Here is a 14,935-nt window from a genome sequence, read left to right on the forward strand (position 1 = left end):
CTATAATTTACTTGGAGGATGAAATATCATCAGAAGAGGAAAATAATCGTAGTACGGAATCATTTATTCAAATCTCGTGTCATTTATTCAAAATGGCGTCACCGCTATCTAATAAAACGTTCACGAAACTATCGACAAGGTCATGACGGCCGTCATCTTACGTTACGTTGACAGTCAACGTAACGTAACGCCGTCTAGGAAACCGCGCCATCTTGTTTACATAGACAACGTTCTAGTGACGTCAGTCAACGCTATATAGCGGCCGTAATATGACGGCACCGTTTTCGGAGGAATCCAAAGCTTAAAGGCGAATTTAAGGTACGTAGTTTTACAAACCCTTATTTTCAATGAACTATTGATATCAAACGGGGTACGATGATAACTTACTGCCTTGACGACTGTACCAGTGTACCCGTGCGCATCATTATTTCATTTGTGCCCCATCAGTACTGACACGCTTAATACAGCGCTCAACGCATCTCTTGCGGTCTAGCACAACTTGCGTTCTCGCGCGCGAGTCCATACTTGAAGTCGCGCCAGATGTATGGAGTCGCGCGCGAGAACGCAACTCATGCTAGACCGCCTTATCTATACCGAGACGGATGTATGTACCTACATAACACCTGAGTTCTTAAATAACATGGACACGCCTGATTTGATATAGTTTTACAAATGCGACATGATTCATATATCTTGACTAGCATAAGTTTGATTGATTGGAAAGTTGAATAGCGTAGGAAGTTATGTTTTCGTAGAAGCTGTTTGCACCAAAAACAATTTTTCTTGTATTTTTCAAATAAAAACAAATATTTTTATAACTTTTACATCAAATTATATTGGTACAAACAGCTTGTAGTTATAGCATGGTTTCCGATATTATGATACGAAATATATATATTTTTATAGAAGAACCACGAAAATAATTCCAATACAACTCTTGATAGTTATCATATGGCTCAGAACTTAATTGTGTGACAACATGACATAAAAGTGCCATGCATGTTATCAGTCAAGTGCATTAGTAAATTATATTTAGCTTAATTGCATTATACCTAAAATTATAACTACACAAATCGTATACAAACAATTTTACAGCTATGTGATTGCTTAAGGCCGTGCATCGAAAAATAACAGGATCTTAGAAAGGTGGCAGTGGCTAGCCCCGGAAACAAACAGTAGTGATTTTCGGATATATGTTTCTTGACTATATGATAAGACATTTCGTAGTAGTCGAAACACGAATGCTTAGAATTTTCTCGATAGAAAATAAATCCAAACTTACGTGTTCATTTTTCGGTTTTAGCTTCGTGCAACTAGAAAACACATCCATATCCAGCACAATCCACCTTACAGCAAAGGTTTTCATCTCGTCTTAACTTTCAAAGAACTAAATATTAACTTATTATCCTTTACCGATGGATTTATTATCGATTTTTGATTTTATGAATTCAACAGCAAACGCCCATTTTACGCAGTTCGGTTTCTCTTTCTGTCATGCGTCAAAGTCATAAATGCATCCTTTATGCCAGTAATGTTAGATGGCCGTCGTGCCTCAAAGAGGTAAGACCTATGTCACTTCGCGCAGCGCTCCGAATTACGTAAAATTTTAATATCCAATAAACGTTGAGTCGTAACTCCATTGAGTAGTAACGGAATCGGAGGTAAACCTATGATGGTGCCTTCTTACAGGCCTATACGTTACGCATGTGTGCGTGTTTGCTTAGCTACGTCATGCTACGTCGAAATCTATACTCTTTGTCAGTTACAACGGGTTAGGAAATTTCGACAGATATTGAAATGTATCGGTAGCTGTTTGGTATTTAGCCATCAGAATCTAACCGTAACTTTTTGCTTTATTTTTGTTTGAAAATAAAATATCTATAAGAATATATTTTTTTCTTTTTTTCTATTGTAATGATAAAAATAAATGTAGTATGTTTCATGCTCAAATAATTTAAAATAATTGAATAAATATTAAAAACTAATTGATATTATTCGTTTTAATTATTATATTATTAAGTTTGTTTGAATAAAATATTTTATTTCAATAATACGAAAAGTTATTATATTTAAGTACCACTAAAAAAAGGTCCCTACTTACAAAAACTCACTTGCACGGGCCGGGGTTCGAACCCGTGACCTCCGGTTTGAAAGTCGCACGCCACTACAATTTCACATAAGTAATTTACAATGACATGATACCGTGGAAAAAGTGAATATTACAATGTACTGTGTTACTATCATTATATAGTTTATTTTGGCTTGACAAGGAGGAATGAGAAAAACGTGCAGAGCGAGAGGATTAAATCTCTCTGTCCCTTTCTTAAAGTAGCCAATCCTAATTATGACATCTGTTTTGATATTAATTCTTTGAACATAATTTGTCGATGTTCTTTTTTATATCATCGAGAAAGATTTTTATTAAAAAAATGTGTTGAATTTATATGTTTTATTTTTGTTTTTTTGGCATAAATTTCATTACTTTTGACAAATTTTAATTGTGATGACAAACGATTTGATGTGATGTGTGAAACGAACCAGGTGATCAACGATTTATCTAATAAAACTTCATTAAGTCGAAAAAAATAGTTGTCTACTACCGGGTGGAAAAAAATTATGGGCCCTGGAGGGAAAGTGCCTTAAAACCTTAAGTTTGCTCATTTTACTTAAATGAAACATTATTGTTTTTTAAAGAAACAACTGCATTCAAAGATTTTTGAAGTGAAAACTTCTTTAGCGGCGCTAGGCACTTTTTGAGGTGGGGAAAAAATGATAAACTCGAGACAGCGTAAGGCGATCATGTGACCGTAAGGTTTAGATGGCCAATCATTTAGATGGCATTTAAATCAATAAAGAAAAACTCAATGACATTACATGAAAAAGGTTATAATCTTGTACGGGCTGAAATACGAGGATCTCACAGTATTATAACTTTATATCACTCAAATATAATTCATTAAAGCTACATCTTGATGAAATCGCTAATAAAAGTGAACTCTAGTACTGGTGAATAAAACTCAAAATATCATGACCAAATATATTTAGATGCGAGGTCTGCAAGGTAACTTTACAATTTCTATTCGAATTTTAAACAATTAACGCTATAAATTTGAATTTCGAATTTTAAACAAGCTCACTGACCAGCAATTTCGGAACCAAAAGTTTTCAATAGAAAGGAGGATGGGTCAATTATACATAGTGCTGCAGACATTTTGGACTAGTCATTGAGTTTTCACTTCTGTCGGAACTCCCGGAATGCAACACGTTGTTTTTTTTAAATTCGCTTAGTCGCGCCCGGGAATCGAACCTACTTTTTCCACACTGTATAAAAGAACACAAATGCTTTTCTTCTGGTAACTTAAATGTTCTATCTATCTTGGTGATATGTCAATGCAATCAAATATGTAATCTGAAAAAATAATAATAACCCAATTTATGAATTCCGTTCCTTCAGAAAAATGCGAAATGTACGTACAATTTTTAGGGATATCGTACTTTTCCCAGAGACAAATTTAGTTGGCTAAGAGACATTTTCACTGATTTGGGGTCTGTACTAAAAATCTAACATAATATGATAAGGACTTAATCGTTTTAAGCTCAAGAGTGAGTTTTCCTAAAGCTTTTTCTAAAAATTATGTCTTTATTAACGTTAGGAGTGCACTGCAGCATGTCAAATGTATGCCAAAATGTCAAGGGAGAGAACAATAAATTAAGTTTCAATTCCACTTCCACTCATCAGCAAAGTGATATAAGTATATCAGCAGTTTAAAGTTATTTTAGATTACAAAATTAGCGCATCAAAAAAATCAAAGTGCATAGAAAAAAGTCTCCTGAGTCATAATAAAATTGATGTCTCTTGGGTCACCAGAAAAGTCACCAGGGAGAACGATGACCCAAATCACATTTAAAAGAAAATGTAAATTTTGTGTACTACCTACGAACATTTTTCAAAAAACTATGTTTTTATAACATATTAGACCCAGGATAGATCTAATACCTCTTTTCGTACCCCGGATAAAATGGTCGGCGACTAAAAAAGCAACTGAAACGTTACGTTATTAGGTTCACGATGCCGCGTTGTACCCTTGCCTTCGTTGCGATATGTTTGGTATGTCAGGAGACTTAAAAAATGAGCCATGATTTTGGGACATATTAACAAATATTTTTTGAATTATTTTTATTAATTTTAGCGGACTTTAATAATTTACCAGTTAAATTAGATGTAAATACCTTTTTAGTTAATCGTTAATATTATATATTAGTAGCAGTAAAACACTTTATTGTACAAAAAGACACATAAAACATGAAAAAACACACATCCTTCCTATATGGTAGAATATATTTTTCACACTTAGAAGTAAAAACCAAAACCGATACCAAAACCGATTGGGATACGCTCTTTTTGTATGGGATACAAAAAAAAAATCTACTGGGTCACCAAGAAAAATCGACATATTAAAATAATTCAGTTCGTTTTTAAGTTCTAGTCAGATTGACTTTTTGGTTATTTGTGATAAATTACAATAACGCCTAGATTTGAAAAACATGATTTTCTATTTTGTTGCGATCGACCCGGGTAATAAAAATACGGCGGATTTGAACTTTTGTTTGTTGTCGTTGTAAAATTTATTAAAAAATAATGTAGGCACCCCTGACAATTGAATTTCAAAATTATCCAGAAAAAGCGGCCAAGTGCGAGTCGGACTCGCCCATGAAGGGTTCCGTATTTAGGGGATTTATGACGTATTAAAAAAAACTACTTACTAGATCTTGTTCAAACCAATTTTCGGTGGAAGTTTGCATGGTAATGTACATCATATATTTTTTTTTAGTTTTATCATTCTCTTATTTTAAAAGTTACAGGGGGGGGGGGACACACATTTTACCACTTTGGAAGTGTCTCTCGCGTAAAATATTCAGTTTAGAAAAAAATGATGTTAGAAACCTCAATATCATTTTTGAAGACCTATCCATAGATACCCCACACGTATGGGTTTGATGAAAAAAAATTTTTTGAGTTTCAGTTCTAAGTATGGGGAACCCCCAAAAAAATTTTTTTTTTTCTATTTTTGTGTGAAAATCTTAATGCGGTTCACAGAATACATCTACTTACCAAGTTTCAACAGTATAGTTCTTATAGTTTCGGAAAAAGTGGCTGTGACATACGGACGGACAGACGGACAGACAGACAGACAGACATGACGAATCTATAAGGGTTCCGTTTTTTGCCATTTGGCTAAGGAACCCTAAAAATGAGTGTTTCAAAAAGGCACCCTGTATTCCTTACATACCTAAATAATCTCTTATTCAATAAAACATATAATTACTAAACACTGTGATTTATTTCAAATAAATGAAAATCGATCGGATAAAAGATATTAATACCTACCTATACAACAATGAATACGAGTACAGTCAGCTGCAATAATATGTTACACACCGAAGGCCGTTTTGCGGTAGATCATGTTAGATCTTATTTGTAGAGCCATAAGAGCGTGTCACATATTTTTGCGGCCGTCGAAGAGTAACATATTATTGCAGGTGACTGTACCTATGAAAAATTCGAGGGTTAAAAAGCATTTCAACCAAAGCATTTATAATAATAACGACTATGGACGCCTGCAACCCCAGGGGTATTGTAACCCCATAACAATAAGGTTGAAATTTGCATTTAGTGACCGCAAAGTCAGGTGAGCGTAATCAAGTAAATCTGTTTTCATCATATTTTCATCAAAAATAATCTCTTTTCTGTTCTTGTGCTATTTTCTTATTATCAATACTCTTAACTTATATGCTATATACGCTGCTGCTTCTATGCTGTTAACATCTTCCAAAACAACAATAAATATTCAGGTTTATTAATTAATTATTTTATTGTTTGCTATTATGAACAAGTAACAACGCCATCTGTTTCAATTTTTTCCGAATTTAAGTTTCTGGCCGACCGCAGCGACCGCGTATAATGGTAGTTAACTTCTGTAACGTTAGATGGTGCTAAAAGGTCACACAAACTTCACGTGCGGCGCGAAGCGTTTCCATGTGTGCGTGTTAGCGGGGAGGGAAGAACTAGCGGGCGTGGTTTACGAAGCGCCAGACGCGGCTGCAGTAGGCCCTTAATTGTGTAGTATAAAATAAACTACATCATTATCGTTATTACTTTACCACGCTGCCTGTTTAAATTCTCGAATTTAGCCAATTCCATAATTAATAAGTTCTATGTATGATTTATTTGATTTAGCATGGCATGATTATAAAGCTTTACGAATGTTACAGTAGATGAAAATGTATATTTTACGTAGTTAAAAATTATTTTTGTGGTTCGCCCAAATGCATGTGTTAGAATATACTTTAAAATGTTGAAATATATTTTAGTTTTTATTTCGTTTGTAGATGGATGTACGGGTGAACAGTAGTCATAATAGGCGGGTAAGTTACACATATATATGTTTATGTACACCGCTATGTATACGCACCGTGCCGCCACTAGCCCGCCTTCTGCATGCAATTTAATATATATGTATACATATACTAATATTTTATGTAAATTATTTTATTTGTTTTGCTTTTTAAACACTTATGATACTCTTAGATTAAGATTGTGTATGTAATAGTATATTAATACTCAATTATAACATTTATTAGCCTGCTCTTAAATAGTTTCACACAATGCTAAAATAGAGATAGGTCACAAGATGATTACATAACTGAAAATCAATTAACATCAATTTGAGGCGATCACATAATGGCTCCTCTACACGATGGGTCAACGCCGGCCACTCCAAGGGACGCATTTATGCGTTAGAGGGAGCAAGTGATATTGGTATCTCATTCTACCGCATGGCTGCGTCCCTTGGAGTGGCCGGCGTTGGCCCATCGTGTAGAGGAACTATTAGATATTATTTCTCTAGTTTGACTTCTTATTAAACAGTCCAGAGTTAAACAGATAATGTGAGTGCTAATGTTTGACTTTGGTTACGCCTCGGATATTTCATACTCGTTTAGTGTCATTGACAAATGTCAAGCTACTAAATGGACGAGGCCTAAGTCCGTAATTATTATATTCGGTTTCATAAGCATTGCATAAATGTTTGTAGCAATTGTCTAATAGTCGATTTAGACTCTCGCGCGAGCCACGAGACGAGACGCGAGTGTAAGCGGTGGGCTCGCGGCTCGTCTCGTGGCTCGCAAGCTCGTCGAGCTAATATAATTTAAACACTAACGGCACGGCATAAGGTTTATAACCGAATGACAAGCCGAACGCGAGTGTAAGCGGTGGACTCGCGTCTCGTGGCGCGGCTCGCGGCTCGTCTCATGGCTCGCGCGAGAGTCTAATCCGCGTATAAAAAACAAAGTTTTAGTAAATGGGGCCATACTCGCTTAGAAATGTTTGGGGTATAGTTTGTGCGTCGTCAGTACAAATGTGTTTGGTGTTGCAGGAGAGCGGAGCGGCGCGCGCGGCGGCGGCCAAGCCGGCAGCCAGCAAGCCCAGCTACTCGCAGTCCTACTGGGCGCCCAACTAGCTGCACGGTACGTACACCACACACCTACTTCTCACAAGCTTTACTTAGCACGAAGGGGCAAGCGTAGGTAACCTGCAGCATAGAGAAAAAAATACATAGAGTGCTCACTCCATACATCAGTTCAGACTATTAATTTCAGTGTCTACATCTAGCATCGAGTAGCGGAACTATCAGTACTGCTACTTGACAATAGATGTAGCACCGACCGGAAAGTCTTATCTCAACAGCATAAGACTTTCCGGTCGGTGGCGACATCTATTGCCAAGTAGCAGTACTGATAGTTCCGCTACTCGATGCTAGATGCTAATAGTCTTTTTGGTACTAACTGATGTATGGAGTGAGCACTCTATGTATTTCTTTCTCTATGCCTGCAGAGAGGTGCGCCGCTTCTAATGTGCCACATGGAGGTGGCAAGCTACTATTGTGGGTTGTGGGGCCAAAATCGACGTGTTTGCAGGGTCGTAAATCATTAAGCTGAGAGCACTGACTTATATTATATTACTACGCAAAGACGGGTACTAAAAATGTTGCCAGCACAGTGGTGTCAGTCCTTTTCGTAATGCAACAAGCTCGCTTTTTAATATATCGTTTGTGTTACATATATTCATACTCTTGAGGGGTACTCTTGTACGATTGTTTTAGTAAATATGTGTGTTATTGTTTCAGCCCTAGCGACCGTGTCCCCGGGCACCTGTAAATAGTCGCCACGTCGTGGGCGCTCCTCCAAACAAAACTGATTAATGTAAAATACGCAAGGAATTTGAATGACCTATGTTAATATTTCGTTCACATTGGCGCCGGCCGCAGGTCGTCGCCAGATAGGATATTGTTTAAATTTAACTGTAGAACTATGTATATCTTATCTTTGTAATATGTATATGTATGTAAGCATTTGGTACGCTATGCGCGCCGAATCGTTTTGTATTTAGTTGACAGAGTTTTTGTAATTACATATTATAGTTGAATAAACGTTCAGCGATCTATAAAGTAAAGTAACTACCGTAGTCGAGGTCTTTTTTATGTGAAAGAATGCAATGTGTTGATCTCGCGGGCATTTGAAAGTATGAGGGAATTACACGTATTGGAACTTGAGCTGTGGTTTTACTCAACTAAAGAGGCAACTGCGACGTGCTGGATTCTTTTTCAAGATTAGAAGGAAATTGCCGAATTAAGGTAAAATTAATTCTAATTCTAATAAAAACAAGTATTAGGGGCCTAAATTCTAGGGGAGTCTAAACTACACTTCGCGCATGAAGCGAGAAGAAGCGAACGAACTATGAGGTACTCCCGTTTCCTCAGTCCCCCAATCCATAACTTCAGTGAGCGAAGTGTCCACGGAAGGAACGAATCCAGGTTTGAATTTATTACCCCGGCCACACACTCGACGAGTGGCATGGGAAGTGGGCAGAGACGTAGTGTGGCCATGTTACTCATCTTCAACGCTAAAGACCGATTAATCGGTCACAGACCACAGAGCAACATCGACCTACGTGCATATACATAAAGTTCAACTTCAGTTTTGACACTTCAATCATGTGGCGTCTGAGTGACAGCTTTTGTGTTGGCGTGGAAAAGGTTAATGAGTTACTTCTTTGACGTGGCGGCGAATTTTAATTAAGCAAACAAAAACTGTTACCATTTTTATTTGAAAAACAATATTTAACAGGAATGTATAAAAAGCCCTAGAAATATGAAAACGGTATAAAAAGTCCACAAACACCCTTCCACCACAAGTAGTTTGACTACAATATTAAAAGATCAAAGGCAGAACATACTGAAACATCTCATCATGGACAAATTTAGAGGAACGCCACAAAAAGGTTTAATTACTGGATTACTGCACCACTTTCAAAATTAGTAATTAAACTTTTTTTTGCGTTCCTCTAAATTTGTCCATGAAGTGTAGTTGCTATCATAAGATGGATAAGTAAGAATAAGCAGCCTTACAGCCTAAGATATGTTTCAATTGAAACTTGTACGTTCGTGATGCGGACTACAAGAATTGAGCACCACACGATACTTAACGATAAAAGTTTGCAGTATAGCTTTTTTTTATTGAGAATGAAGTTTATAAAGTCAGTCTATAAATTGTTTAACACTTTTGTGCATAAAAGATTCTTCTGCTTTTGATCCCTTCACTTGATTTTTCATAGAGTTTCAGGCTATGAAATATTTTCGAATTATCACATTATCTCATCACAAACTCATCATTGTACTTATCAAGATAAAACTTTGAGGTATTGCAATAAAAGCATATTAGAACAAAAGTATGGTCAAGAAATTTGATTTCCGTGCCACTTCATACTTTGCCACAGTGACAATACTGTGAGAGCCCTGTTGGCTTTCATATTGATCACTACACTTAACACAAAACAAAGTCCCCCGCCGCGCCTTATGTCCGCGATAAACTCAAAAACTACTAAACGGATTTTCATGCAGTTTTCACCTATCAATAGATTCTTGAGGAAGGCTTGGGCGTATAAATTGTTAAGGTTTTGTGTTACCCCTGCGCAGCCGGGGCGGGTCGCTAATTGTCACTATGGCAAGGTACAGGCGCAATCAGAGAAATAGGACGGGCAAGGTGCTCACAAATATCTGCACAAGTGCACACATGGTCAAGGAGTTAGAGTGCGTGTTCAGATCGGCCACTTCGATATATCTGAGAGCGACTGTACAAAAGTGGAACCGAAAATAAATTTCTTGACAGTGTACCCTAATGTCAATCTTATTGCAATGTCATCAAGTCTAATATTGGTCAGCAACATTATTCATATATGCGCGGCGGCGGCGTTGTCGACGATCCAGTACAGCGCGCCTTGCGGCTTCACGCGAGCTGAAGGCAGGTCTTCCTTATCCTTTAGGATACGCTGAAACAACAAGTCAATAAACAAAAGTAACTACTACAAGGAAGATACTCGTAATCATTGGTAACCTGGCGGCGTGCAACTTAGTGGGTTCGAACACTGACTGGTGTCAGAGTTTCTAGGGACCTCCTACTTAGGAATTCAAAGACATTGTCATTTACACCACTCACTTTTTGGTAAAGGACAAAAATTGTGAGGAAACCCTAACAATCCTATTAAGGTCCAGTTTCTCGTCAGGGTGGAGAGATCCGGTCATGTGTTAGTCACTTTGCGTTCTCTCATAATGTAACTAGAAATATGCCTAGGAGGAAAAGTAATAGAAGAATTTAAAAAATTCCCATATTTTGATTTCAACCTAAATTTAACCCTTTTCCAGGCTGCAACAATGTAAAAGCTGGATCATACATTTGAATTGTTTGGGGAAACATACTACCCCCAAACAATTCTAATGTATATTCCAGCTTTTACATTTCCCGAAAGTGCAATCTAATTTGAACCTTAAATCGGAATGCTAAAGTTGAAATTCTATTGGCGCGTATGTGGTCTTTAATGTTACTATGCCTGGAAAATGCTTCAAAAAATATGGAGGAAATTGTTTTCAAAATACAAAACATTTACAACTGAAATTGTATCCACCTGCAGATTCTATACATTAGCACAACCAGTGTTCAATATCAAAATAGACATGTTGACTGATAAAAACATCAAAAGAATTTTTACCTTCACCATGTCTGCCTTTCCTGCTCCACTAATAGCAAAAATACAGTTCCTTGCCAAGTTTATCACAGGGAACGTCAATGTGATCCTTGCTGGAGGTGGTTTTGGAGAGTCGGTGATGGCTGCCACCTTCAAGCTGGTTTCCTCCAGCAGTGGATGTCCCGGGAACAGGGAGCAAGTGTGGCCATCGGGCCCCATGCCCAGGAGGAGAAAGTCAAATTTGAATTCTTCACTGTTAAAGGCTGATTTTAGTTTTTCTGTGTAGTCTTTTGCTGCCTCTTCAGCTGAAATATTAATCATTTACAATTATCTCTTGGTACACCCAGCTGCAACTGCTGCAAGTGCCAATTAAAGAATGTATTCCATTCGTAATGCAATTCACTTGCAGTACAATTTTTTTTGTTTTCCATTTCAATCCTGCGAGCTGCCTATCTTTGACATTTAGTATTTATACAATTAAATGAGTCATTCATATGAAAAAGCGTTTGGAAAATGAGAGCTTTACTTTTGCCACACTTATGTCAAAAAACCTACCAGAGACACCCTGTTTCAACACAACGAATTGCTCCTCTTTCAATTCAGTCTTAGGTATGAGTTCCCTCTTGTAAACTCCGAAAGTGGAGTCCTCGTTGTCCTCTGGTACTACTCGCTCGTCGCAGAATGCCAGGATCCATTTCGACCACACTGTGTTCACCTTCGGCAGCCCTTCACAAAGGAACTTGAGCACCGAACCACCTGCATAAAAAGGAAGTACATTTAACTTGAATTTTAAACCACTTTTAACTCTTTCTATCCCACTTTCCAATTACAAATCCTTCTTTGGTATAACTATAAAAAGTTCAGTAATCACTTACCCGATAACGCAATGTAAAACTTTCCCCGATTGTAAATAGCGTCGTTCGATATTTTCTCCACATACATACTTAGCTTACTGATCACCTCACTCTCATTTGCTACTTTTATGATCGTCATGATTTGTTATTTTGTGGAAAACTAAAAACTCGTGTGAACCGGGCAAATAATCTATTAAAACTATCTATAAACCACTATAAACTCAACTTGTTGAAAGTGACATTTCGTAGGTTAAGGTCATTGACATTGATAAGAGTGTGGCCAGACAAGAGGTCAGCCAAAAAAAGCCGTTTCGCTCACATACAATCGAAGCTACGCTCTCAGTATGTAACATATATTATATTCATTATTTATATCTTACTTGTTTTCGTTGCTTGTTATAAAGTCAGCATCAAAAGTAGCGGAAGAAAAAACGCGTCAAAGGTACCTTCCAGCATTTTCTGATATCCTAAAGAGAGATATGTGGGTGGAGATATACATATGACATATATATATATATATATATATATTATATATATTGTCGTAGTCAGATTGTATAATCCGCCGTATTACATTACGGCTAGCCGTTTTACAAAACAGGGGCGTTTTGAAATGCGGCGGTTCGACGATTAGCCGGATTGTCATTGCGATACGTTCCTCAATAAGGCGGCCTACGTTTAGCCGCATCGTATCTACTATTTAGATTGTAGAGTGACCAGGCGGCGTATCATGGTCGCATTTTTATCACTTGTCATGCTATGCGTCACTTTCGCACTTACTTATTTGTTAGAACGTGACAGCCATGGTGACAAATGATAAAGAGCCGGCCATAATAGCCCTACAGTTCTTTCGGTCGCCTAAGTAACCGGAGTTTGACAATGTTTGCAATTTAATTTATTTTTACCATGGTCCCACCGCACTACATGTGTTTCTTTTCCAAAACATTTCCTTCACAACTTAAATAGACGGAGCCCCGCGGAACCTAACCTACTTACCTACCTACGCTCTTTTCCCCAAAGTGTAATGTTTTCACGGGCGTCTCACTAAATCAATAGGTAGGTAGGTTAGGTTCGTTAGGTAGCTTGAGATGCCCGACGGACAAACCGTTCAGAAATAGGAGCCCCGCGAAGCGGGGCTCCGTCTAGTTAAGTTGCGAAGGAAATGTTTTTTGAAAAGAAACAGTCCGACGAACTCCAGATTTGATGGACACCCCAGCGTTTTTCATAGTTTGTTTTGTTGTTGTTGTGTCAGGCAGCGCCACGAGTGTTAAAAATGGGAACTAAAAACTGTCAAAGCGGCGGCTAATGACTCGCTGTATTACATTTGATTACGGCTAGCCGTGTTGAATCAGAATCAGAATGGCGCCGAATACATTCCGGCGGATTTTCATTCAGCCGTATTCAATCCGGCTAATCGTCGAACCGCCGCATTTCAAAACGCCCCTGTTTTGTAAAACGGCTAGCCGTAATGTAATACGGCGGATTATACGATCCGACTGCGACATATATATATATCTCAATGTAGAAAAAATTTGATAGTAGCTGACGGTAGCAAATAAACTTTTGAGCTCGAACTGTAGAGATAATAAAAGAATAGAAGAATTCCCGAACGGCAGATACTTTTTAAAGCGTTGTTTCATCCGCTAATATTGATGCCGACTGTACAAAGAAATTAATAAAATAAAAATACATAAAAAAAACCGGCCAAGTGCGAGTCGGACTCGCGCACGGAGGGTTCCGCACCATCAACAAAAAATAGAGCAAAACAAGCAAAAAAACGGTCACCCATCCAAGTACTGACCTCTCCCGACGTTGCTTAACTTCGGTCAAAAATGACGTTTGTTGTATGGGAGCCCCACTTAAATCTTTATTTTATTCTGTTTTTAGTATTTGTTGTTATAGCGGCAACAGAAATACATCATCTGTGAAAATTTCAACTGTCTAGCTATCACGGTTCGTGAGATACAGCCTGGTGACAGACGGACGGACGGACGGACGGACGGACAGCGGAGTCTTAGTAATAGGGTCCCGTTTTTACCCTTTGGGTACGGAACCCTAAAAACTTATATACAAAAAACGCTACGATGCAAAAAGTTTGTCAGAAGTGGGATTCGAACCCACGCCCACAGAAGTGGACTGCGACCTGAACGCAGCGCCTTAGACCGCTCGGCCATCCTGACGTCGAAAAATTAGTTGAAATTATCAATCCAGTAATTTCGATTTAATATTTATAACAGAACATTATGGCAGGGATCGGATACCGGTATTTTTTGTATGGGAACGGAAACGGTATTTTTTCGTTCTTTGCTAATTACTTCATTTCTAATTGAGCAATCTAATAATACGAAGTCGTAACCTAAAAACACAACCGAGTCCTACATTTCGAGTATAAAATAATTCGAAAAATATGATTATTTCTAAGTTTTTTGCAAAAAACCGGTTCCGATCCCTGCATTATGGTACCATCGAGCTGATCTGATGATGGAGACAGGAGGTGGCCATAGGAACTCTGTGATGAAACAACGCAACCTAATTGTGTTAGGGGTTTTTAGAATTGTCTCGATGAGTATTAGTTGTCTGTCGTAAGAAAAGTACAGTCAGCGATAAAAGCTTGTACCAAAAATTAAATTTTTGCCAAAAACTTATTTAAGATGAAATCTAATTAGGTACGAATATAATTATCACAGTGAAGATCAGTTCGCTATTACTTATGGTATATTTTTTCAATATACTTGAACTGAACGGTAATTTATTGTAAAGCTCTAACAATATATAAAATCGTGCTGTATTGTTGCGGAATGATAATTTTCAATTAAAACTAAAAACTAAAAAAACTAAAAGACAATTATGTACATTTAAAGCAATTACAATCATGGTTGTACCGGTTCCTACACTAGGCTTAGCCTGTCATGTCATGTAGGTAACCAATTCAGCTACGAATTATCAATGAATTCTTATTTTTGCGCCATCTATTGTTTAATAAAAGCATCTCAAAGTTGGAACA

At 37.5% G+C, this 14,935-nt stretch overlaps 2 protein-coding genes and 1 non-coding gene across 3 annotated transcripts in view; 1 reads left to right on the forward strand and 2 right to left on the reverse strand.

Annotated features, from left to right (window-relative positions):
• The window catches only part of LOC134661322 (protein lingerer-like), a 37,734-nt gene extending 29,122 nt beyond the window's left edge, over positions 1-8,612 (forward strand). The window contains exons 28-30 of the mRNA XM_063517338.1: positions 6,391-6,426; positions 7,437-7,527; positions 8,187-8,612. Of these exons, the coding sequence (XP_063373408.1) occupies positions 6,391-6,426; positions 7,437-7,520 (120 nt within the window). The 3' untranslated portion in view covers positions 7,521-7,527; positions 8,187-8,612. The remainder of the gene's footprint in view (positions 1-6,390; positions 6,427-7,436; positions 7,528-8,186) is intronic.
• Positions 8,613-10,202: 1,590 nt separating this feature from the next.
• On the reverse strand, positions 10,203-12,127 carry LOC134662205 (6-phosphogluconolactonase). The gene is made up of 4 exons (XM_063518472.1): positions 11,956-12,127; positions 11,636-11,836; positions 11,105-11,385; positions 10,203-10,387 (listed from the first exon to the last, which is right to left on the reverse strand). The coding sequence occupies exons 1-4, from the start codon at positions 12,071-12,073 to the stop codon at positions 10,289-10,291; spliced, it is 699 nt and encodes a 232-aa protein (XP_063374542.1). The 5' UTR covers positions 12,074-12,127; the 3' UTR covers positions 10,203-10,288.
• Positions 12,128-14,027: 1,900 nt separating this feature from the next.
• Trnal-cag (transfer RNA leucine (anticodon CAG)) lies at positions 14,028-14,111 on the reverse strand. Its single transcript has one exon. It is a non-coding gene; the product is annotated as a tRNA-Leu (tRNA).
• Positions 14,112-14,935: the final 824 nt, after the last annotated feature.

Source organism: Cydia amplana, chromosome 2 (assembly GCF_948474715.1).
Source record: "Cydia amplana chromosome 2, ilCydAmpl1.1, whole genome shotgun sequence".
Classification (NCBI taxonomy): Eukaryota; Metazoa; Arthropoda; class Insecta; order Lepidoptera; family Tortricidae; genus Cydia; species Cydia amplana.

What these genes read in the sequence shown, in the direction of transcription:
- LOC134662205 (XM_063518472.1), bottom strand. Translation starts at nt 12,073, where the DNA reads ATGACGATCATAAAAGTAGCAAATGAGAGTGAGGTGATCAGTAAGCTA. An exon ending in GTTGAAACAGGGTGTCTCTG is followed by an intron (nt 11,386 to 11,635) that starts GTAGGTTTTTTG and finishes TTAATATTTCAG; the next exon opens with CTGAAGAGGCAGCAAAAGAC. An exon ending in GAAAGGCAGACATGGTGAAG is followed by an intron (nt 10,388 to 11,104) that starts GTAAAAATTCTT and finishes TTGTTGTTTCAG; the next exon opens with CGTATCCTAAAGGATAAGGA.